The sequence below is a fragment of the Tetranychus urticae genome, chromosome 2 (genome assembly GCF_039701765.1).
Source record: "Tetranychus urticae isolate SD_2017Ah chromosome 2, NJAU_TeUrti_SD_1.0, whole genome shotgun sequence".
NCBI lineage: Eukaryota > Metazoa > Arthropoda > Arachnida > Trombidiformes > Tetranychidae > Tetranychus > Tetranychus urticae.
The window spans coordinates 27,337,642-27,347,533 of record NC_142959.1 but is presented as its reverse complement, the minus strand read 5'-3'; the positions used below and the strand labels follow the sequence as shown (position 1 = coordinate 27,347,533).

Below are 9,892 nucleotides of genomic sequence, written 5' to 3'. Positions count from 1 at the left end.
TGTATATTTGATTGCTCAGTCTACCAATCCAAGTAAATTAGATTATTATCAACTTTATTTTCTAACCTTTTACCTCTTTCAATTCCTGCCTTCAATCACTCTATTGATATTGTTCAATATTGCACTTCATTTTAATAATAATAAATTTCAAGTTTGAAATTCAAAAAGAATATAAAATTTTGGAAAATTTTCTCAAGTCCATATTAGTCGAGTTCCTATGAAAACATTAAGATTGGATTTTAATTATTTATTTTGAATATGAATAAATGATGAAAACAAAACGATAAATCATCAATTTCCATGCCAATTGACTCCAGCATAAATTAATACACAATTTTGTGATCAGTCTGGTATCGACCAGAAAATGTTAGGCTTTTAATGTCAACTCGAGTCTGCTTTTGAGACTTTTTTATTTATCAAAATCTATTTCTCTTTGTTTTTAAGCTGAAATTATCAGCTTTGGATATTTCAAAGCATGTAATGAATTGAATTTTGAAAGGAAAGTTTCAATTCATTGGTAATGAACATCAAATGTTGAGAGCTTGGATCGGACTTGGATAAGTTGTTATGAATGTCATTTTATGCGGGTTTTTATCTTGTTTTTGCTTGTTTAATTGGACAAGAAATTAAATTTTGCTCTTCATGAATATATTTCATGATTTACTGTACTGAATCAACAATGAATCAAATTATTACATCAAATGTTTTCCAGCAAATATTTTTACTCTTCTTGCTTCATCATCATCTTTTTTTTTGTTTGCACCAGACTTTGGATGATCGTTTTACATTCATTTTTTACTCACATTATCATGTATGAATATTAGCAGCAGAATTTTTTTATTCTCTACTTCACAATATTCACTATACACAGCTTTACACATACTTTTTTGCTTCTATTAAGTTCATTTCAATTCCAAATCACCTTGTATACATCTTGAAATGATTAAATTTCTGTAACCTTTTGGTTGCTTTCACTTGATAAGGCAACATGTACATGTAAAGTGTATCAATAAAGAGTAAACAAATCTCTTTCTCTTCACACATTTTGAACCATTTGAAATATTACATATTTTTGTATATTCAATAGTATATACATTGGTGTAAAGTAAAAATATTGAAAGAAAAGATTTGATTGTAAAATAATTGAGAAGTTAACATTATTAATGATGTTTAGATTGACTCTTAACCGTTGAATATTTTTATATCACTGTTGTAACAGTTGTTTGGTTGTTTCAATGAATTGCTTCAAAATTGTTATAAGAATACAGTTTGTATCAAAAGATTTTGGCTTCCAATTTAAAGTCACAGATTGTTTACTAAACTAGAAAAGTTGACTGAATTAAATTAATTATCACAATGATAAATTGTAAATTAAAAATGAGTTAACAGTGAATTTTGAGCTTTTAGTTTATTTACATTTACTGTTGTTGTATTAACAACTTTTCGGTAAAACGATAGATGGAGGTACAGTTACAGTGATAATTTAATGAAATCTGATAAGGAATAATTCATTAGGAATTTGCTTGTAATTAATTTTGAAAGCTTCAAAAAGCCTGAGAATAATAATTATTGAATGAGTTGATTCATTCTTAGGAATATCTAAGGAACCTCTAAGATAAATTCACAATTCTCATTCATCTGTAGGCGTCTAAAAAGCTACCTGCATTTGTACGAAAATTAAGCTTTGGTTTTGTTATTTGGCTCATTAATATTCTAGCTGAAGTTGTTAAGTCCATTTTAGCTAAACCATATGAGGCGAAACCATGAATATTTTTCGAATTTACTAAACTATTTATTTAAATCTTCATACCGGGCGTTTTTTCCATTTTAAGCCTTCGTGCAGGCATAACTTACGATCGGTTAGTGCTACAAACCTCAGACTTGAACAGTGAGCTAATGCAGATTACACAACCATAAGTTCCAAGTCTCAAAGTTATTCAAGGTCATTTTTCTGACCCGTTGATGAGAGACACATGTTAATAACTCATACCATTGCAAAGAAAAATGTAATTTTTCTAAATGCGATTGATTAACTGAAGGGTATGGAACCATTCATATCTTTTAGCCAGTATGAGTTATGAACATGTGCCCTGCATCAAAAATAGCAGTCACAAAAATTTTGCGAAAATGACCTCCCAATGTCAAATAAATAATTGACCTTGAATAACCTTGAGCCTCGAACTACTGGTTGTGCAATCTAAATGAGCTCACTGTTCAAGTCTGATGTCTTTAGCACAATCGATCGTAAGCTATTCTGTATAGAGGTGTGAATTGAAAAACGCCCGGTATTGTGATTTAATTATCAGAGATCTTGAGTCTGAGGTCGAACACTAAAAAATGTCAGTACTGTTTTCGACGGCTCCCTGAACAATTCTCAAATGTAAGCATCTTCATAATTGCTGTCTACATCTTTTTCATCATTTTAACTCTCATTTTCTTTATCTTCATCAGCAAAAATGGCCTTGGTTTATTTACACTACGAGCGTCATACTTTACCAAAAGATCCACAAGCTTATGATGACAACGATTTAGAGCAGTGTTGTCTCCAATCCTTCGTCATAATCGGATTCTGAATGATTTTTTACGTTATTAAAACAAATCAACATTATCAAAGGGCTTACTGGCCTGGATTACAAGCCCAGTTCAGACGAAAGAGGCTTCCAATTGAGAATTGTCGGAGGGAGCTGTTGGAAACAGTACTGACATTTTTCGTGTTTATTTTCGACCTCAGACCAGATCAATCCATCTTTTTAGAGCAAAACAAGCACTATAATTGGATATGTTTGGACAAGTGGAAATGAAATCGTTTTCGTTACAGATTCTGGTGTTGAATATTATGAAATTAATAGAACAAGAAATTGCTGTAGACTTCTTAAAAGTTTTAATATCACTATTAATTGGTTTATCTACCAGCCTGTTTCATCATTCCTGATACTCTCTTCAAGTCAAAATGGAAACTTGCTCCAACCATTTCATTTCAAATCTTCAACTATGTATAAATTAACCAAGTTTGAGGTAGAATGGTCAGCTAAGCTGAAAAATCAGCTTTAAGTCTTGAATTTTGCTTTTATTAATCAATATGTTTGTCTGCTAGAAAACGCATGTACTTCGATTACGTCTGACCAGTCGATTTGCTATTAACATTGTAGATAATCTTGTCGTCGTTCATCACAAAGTATCATAATGTTTGACATTAAATCTCCCACCGGTCAAATTCAATCTGGAATAACTTATCTTTCACCGATTCCGGTTTTTTCCAAAACTGCCTGTTCACCGAAAATTTCTTCTTCTCTGTTTGATTTGGTTATATTTTTTTGTATATTTAATAGCACATACATATGCATACTAATTGAGAAGTTAACATTATTAATGATGTTTAGATTGACTCTTAACCGCTGAATATCATTTATATCACTGTTGTAACAGTTGTTTGGTTGTTTCAATGAATTGCTTCAAAATTGTTATAAGAATAAAGTTTGTGTCAAAAGATTTTGGCTTCCAATTTAAAGTCACAGATTGTTTACTTAACTAGAAAATTTGACTAAATTAAATTAATTATCACAATGATAAATTGTAAATTAAAATTGAGTCAACAGTGAATGTTGAACTTTTAGTTTATTTACATTTATGTTGTTTTGCATTAACTTGTCTAACTTTTGGGAAAAACGGTAGATGGAGGTACAGTTACAATGAATAAATGTGATAAGATGACTAAAGAAGAGAGTAAAGAAGACTTTCTCTCTTTTTTCTTAACTTTTTAGGTTAGGTTGTTTTTGGGCTGTTTGTTGGTTTGCCTTTGCTGGTGATAATCGGGTTTTTGGTATGAGATTGCTTAGCAGATGCTTAACAGTTTACTTATGGCTTTGATAACTTAATCTATCAAAAACTGAGTTTCATTTTTTTCTGTGATTTTTGTTTTCTAAGTTTTTATTAAGTATCTTTTTTCTTTCATCATCATCTTCATCCTCATCTTCACCATATTCATATTTCTAATCAAACCTTTTACCATGTCACCGGTAGTGTTCTTTTCTTCACCTTTTCTTCTCTTGACTATTTTCTTAATTTCATTTCAATCAACATTTGCTCAAACAAGTGAACAACAAAATCCGTGTGTATCTCGGGAAACCTGCCATGAATGTATACGAGCTGATCCTAGTTGTGCCTGGTGCACACAACATGGTTTCTCTGATGAAACCAACAAAGCTAGATGTGATTTTTATAAATCTCTAATTAATGAGGGTTGTGATCCTAAGAAAATACATTTCCCTCTTAGTGTGGTTAATGTGACCGAGTCAAAAGAATTCTCGGATCAAGCTCTCTCACCTGACTCTGCGGTTCAACTTAGACCTAAACGGATAACTCTTAAATTACGTCCCAATGATACTCAGCGATTTTACACTGAATTTAAACAAGCCGTTGACTATCCGGTTGACCTTTACTACCTCATGGACCTTTCCAAATCTATGGAAGACGATAAAGATAAATTGGGTCTACTTGGTAACAGACTGGCTGAAGAGATGCAAAAAATAACCAGAAACTTTAGATTAGGTTTTGGGTCATTTGTTGATAAAACAGTCATGCCATACATTAGTATGGTTGAAGAAAAGTAAGTAATTATCATCATCCACATCACTCCCTTTTTTACATCGTTTATAGTATACAAATTTTCTCTATGTTTGGCGGTGAACTTCATTTCCTTTCAAATCTTATTGCTGTCTATAGAAAAAAAGGCGAGAAAGAGCAGAGAAAGAAAGAGAAAGGGAGATAGTTAGATGAGTGGAGGAAGATGATGATGAAGAAACAAACGGATCTGGTGATGCAGGCTTGTCCAGACCTTTAAAAACCATAACCACATTTCTCGTTGTCATCTTCACTTCACATTTGAAAAACAGAGACCATTGATAACGATTTCTCTCTTTCCTCTTCTCTTCATCTTGAAAACTTCTTCTCTTTCCCATTTCTCCTTCAAATCAACTTTTCTTTATATTCTCTTTCTGTTTTCAAAATGAAAAATATTGAGAGGGACAGCAATGAAAGAAAAAGTTCACTGTTTCAGTCTTCACTTTCAATTAATAAAATTAATCTAAAAATATACAAACAGATGATTCATTTCATTTTTTATTTAACTTGACAGACGACGAGAACCTTGTAAAGGATGTGTTGCGCCCTATGGATTCCGTAATCATATGCCTCTAGCTGATGATAGCGAAATATTTGTGACTAAAGTTAAAGAAACCAATATTTCTGGTAATCTGGATGCACCGGAAGGTGGTTTTGATGCTATAATGCAAGCAATTGTTTGCACCAAAGAAATTGGCTGGAGACAAGATTCTCGTAAACTTGTCGTATTTTCAACTGATTCAAGTTTCCATTATGCTGGAGATGGAAAGGTAATAAAATTTGCATCATCATTTAATAGCTTCTCAATCTCATTTAGACAATTTTTCATGCTTTCAATAGTCAATGAGACACATTGAACAAATTATTTGATCAGATTTTTATAACTTTCTCACATTTACTTGTTACTTTTACTCAGCTTGGCGGTATAGTTAAATCTATGCCTTTGGGTCCTTTTTTGCTGCTCAGTTTTCGGTACTTTCTTTCCAAGCTTTTCATGATTATCTTTAAACTTTCAGTTTTCATTGAAATGTCACTTTTTATCGGGTTAGCGAAATTAGCTTGTGTCAAAGCAAAGCAACAGAAATTTTTTTACTTTGAAAGGAACGAAAGAAAACCCAATTTTGCGATGAATTTGAAATGGAAAATAAAATTTTTCTCTTTCATCATATTCTTGGCCTCATCTTCGACTCTCATTGTTTTCAATATTGTTATCCTTTCTCATCTAGCTTCAATCTTTTCGCCATTTTATTTCAATTTAATTTTCCCTTGAAAAGCCAAAATAAAAAGTCCTGAAACCCTTGAAAAGTTTTTACCTTTAAATGTTGTCCAAAAGTCAACAAAGCCGCTAATCTTGTTCATTGTTGACCTTTTAACAAATTTTTGACCATTGGCTTATAGGTAACTCAATCTTGTCGGTTTTTAGTCCATCAACAATATCTCAACCTTGTTTATATCAATTATTATATTAGATCACTAATTGAAACTTTACATTTTTTTCAATCAATTTTCTCAAATATTCTTTTGTCTCTCTAATAACTAATTTGTCTCATTTTGTCCCTTATTGTTAAATTTTCTTGCACTTATTTTACTTTCTCTTAATTTGTTGACAAATATAAGATCTAAATGAATAATTACACGATCCTTTATCATGACATGATACTAGAATGAACAATGTCATTAGATGACTTCTCAGTCTGACTTATCATCTTTCACTATTCAGTTAATATCTTAAACATTTTTTGCTCATTCAATTTGAATGTTGTTCCGTTTTACGGCTTCCGTTTACATTCATTCTAATTGATTTTTCTTCTTGGCGAAAATTCTTTTCTCTTCCCTCTTAATTCCTCTATCTCTGCATTTGAATTAAAATTTAATAGCTTCTCAATCTCATTTAGAGAATTTTTCTTTTCTTTCAATAATTCAATGAGACACATTGAACCTAATGATTTAATCAGTTTTTATAACTTTCTTTTTTTACTTATTTAGCTTGGTGGTATAGTTAAACCTAATGATGGTGAATGTCACATGAGACAAGGTGAATACACGGAAAGTGTTAATCAAGATTACCCATCAATCAGCCAGATCAATCAAAAAGTTATGGATTATTATGTAAATCTCATTTTTGCTGTCACTGCCAATCAAGTTCATATTTATGAAAAATTAAGCACTTTGGTGAAGGGTTCATCCACAGGAATGCTTAAAAATGACTCTTCCAATATTGTTGACCTTGTTAAAGCTGAATATCAAAAGATTACTTCTTCTGTTGAGCTTATTGATGATTATAAAGGAGATGATATTAAACTGGAATATTATTCAAAGTGCCTTGGTGGTAAACTTGAGAAAACTAACAAATGTGATGGACTACGAGTTGGTACCGAAGTAAAATTTGAGGTTCGAGTAACAGTCAACAAGTGTCCCGAGCTTCGTAAAAACTGGAATCAAACTATCCGAATTAGTCCAGTGGGGCTTAAAGAAACTTTGGAATTGGACGTGGAAATTATTTGTGACTGTGAATGTGAACAAGAATGGAATAAAGAAAAAGGAAGTGATTATTGTGGCGGTCATGGTACCTACGAATGTGGAATTTGCAATTGCAATGAAAATTATTATGGATCCAAATGTGAATGTGACTTGAAAAATGGCGGCATAGAAGATGAACTGTCTTGTAAAGCGCCAAATGACACTCGATCATGTACAGGTCGAGGTGAATGTGTTTGTGGAAAGTGTAAATGTAATGACCCCAGTAGTCCAGATGAAAGGATTTACGGTAAATACTGTGAATGTGACAACTTCTCCTGTGTCCGTAAGAATGGTAGAGTCTGTAGTGGCTTTGGTACCTGTGATTGTGGTAAATGTCGATGTGACCCAGGCTGGATTGGTGATGATTGTAGTTGTTATGATTCAACTGAAGGTTGCCGTGCTTCACCGGATGATAAAATATGCTCAGGTCATGGCAATTGTATCTGTAACTCATGTCAATGTCACTTTAGTGAAGATGGCCAACCCTACACTGGACAATTTTGTCAACTTTGTCCAACCTGTCGAACCCAATGTGAGAAGCTTAAAGACTGTGTTCGTTGTAAAGTCCATAAAACAGGTCCACTAACAAAAGAAGAGTGTGACTTTGGTACAAACGTAACTAAGTGTCCTTGGTCCGTGGTCGTCGTCGATGATTTAGAGGTAGATGCAGAAAAGGGCGAAGTTCACTGTACCTTCATCGATGAAGACGACGATTGTAAATATCAATTTAAATACATGATTCATGGTGATGAAGATAATAAACGAATTGAGTTAACTGCTCAACGAACCAAAGATTGTCCAACACCAGTTAATATACTAGCCATTGTAATAGGAGTAATTGTTGGAATTGTACTTGTTGGTCTGTTATTATTATTGGTGTGGAAATTAATTACGACGATTCATGATAGCCGTGAATATGCTAAATTTGAGAAGGAACGACAAATGGCCAAATGGGACACGGTAAGTGTAATTTAAACAATTCAATGTTAATTAGTTTCATCTATTTGTCTAGTTTCTATCTCTATATTAATTCACTTCTCTCTCTCTCTCTCTTTCTGTTTAAACTTTCGTTTTCTATTTCAGGGTGGAAATCCTATTTACAGAGAGGCAACAACTACTTTTAAAAATCCTACTTATGGTGGAAAGCAATGAAATCGGGAATACAAAGATTGACAAAACTAAAGAAATGAAGAAAATCTTATTTTAATTTACTAATAGCCTAATCACAGTCTGTGAATGAACTTTTACGATGATTCTGCTATTGTATGGCCTTGTACAAAAGCAATTTTCATTCACATTGATCGTTGAATGATGGTAATCATCATTTATTATCAGAGCAAAGGTTTATGAGAATATTTTGCAACAAGAAAAACAAAATGTATGTCAGAAGCGTATTCTTGTAAAATTAATGCCAAACACAGCCAAACCAAAATTATGCATCGATATTTCTTAAGTGTAATTGAAATTAATAGACGAAAGTAATGCACAGCCTTAACAAAACGCCATTGTTCAACAATCTACTATTATCAACTTGTTTCTCAATCCTTTTTTTTAACTACTAAAGTTGAACACTGGCAATCAAAGTATTTATTGTAAGGTTGTACATTAGTAGTCTATTAACGATTATTACAATTTGCTAACTTGATCAGCTTAACTCCTTTTTTACTGACAAGCAACAAAACAAAAAACAAATCAAATGTTTGAAGCAGCTTAAAAAGACCTGAAAAAATATGTGAATATTTAAAAATTATAATTATAAATTTACGAAAAAAAAACAATAAATTTACGTGTACCAATAAATTACAATTTAAATCAATCATACAATTAATCTGGTAGAACAGTGAGACAATTATTGACTCAATAATCATTTTCCTTGACTCTGATGATTACTCTGATGATTTGATGATAGTTTGATGATGATGTATTGCCTTGAATTAGTTTTGACAAAGAGAGACAAAAACAAATGGGAAAATAATTTCCTTATGAAAGTGCCAATTGTGTCTATACCTTTTAATTTGTGCCTCTTATTCATCCTCTTCATCCACGATTGTAACCACTTGAAACTTAATTTTGGATAAAGAATCAAGCCTGGATCATGAAATCAAAGGGTGTCAAATAATAAACCTTGAAACTCAGAGTGAGAAGGAGTCAAATGAAAAAAAGGAACACACTCAAGCCATTGTAAACAGGAAATAAAAACCTCTCTGAATTTTGTGCTTCCAAAAGTCTCTAGGTGTTGTATACCAACATTACTGCATCTACTTATCGTCATGAAGATTACTTTCTCCTTCATTCTCTCTTTCTCTCCATGAGTGTTCATGTACTTTTTTGGCCAACATCCAGATTCCAAAGAGATTGAAATGAGTAAAGAGGTACTTTCTTGGTTTCACAAAAACATGGATGAAAAAAGATGGAAACAAGTTAAAGCTGATGATGTCTACCCACAGTTTTTTTTATTCATGCTTTTCCAGTTTATCTTTAAAAAGCGCCAACGAGAAAATGAGGTCATCCCACAGAGGCAATGATTGATCATTGGTTTCAATTTTCATCTTTTGGATAACATGGAAAACATGGAGATTTCAGTAAACTTTATGATGCAGTTAAAGGAATCCTCATCTCTAGTTTACACAAAACCAAAATCCAATGACGAAGGATAAATTTTTACATCTCAATGTTTATAAATTGTTCAATTGTTTATTCTTGCTGCCCATTTCAATCCAGACTTTTGCTAATGGAAACAAACAGAGCTCAA

General features: G+C 32.3%; 1 protein-coding gene across 1 annotated transcript; it reads left to right on the top strand.

The window, feature by feature from the left end:
- The first annotated feature begins 3,776 nt into the window (after positions 1 to 3,776).
- Positions 3,777 to 8,940, top strand: mys (position-specific antigen beta subunit myospheroid). Its single transcript, XM_015927294.3, has 4 exons — positions 3,777 to 4,606; positions 5,135 to 5,390; positions 6,607 to 8,100; positions 8,224 to 8,940. Exons 1-4 carry the CDS (start codon positions 4,008 to 4,010, stop codon positions 8,290 to 8,292), a joined length of 2,418 nt encoding a protein of 805 aa, XP_015782780.2. The 5' UTR covers positions 3,777 to 4,007; the 3' UTR covers positions 8,293 to 8,940.
- The last annotated feature ends 952 nt before the right edge of the window (positions 8,941 to 9,892 follow it).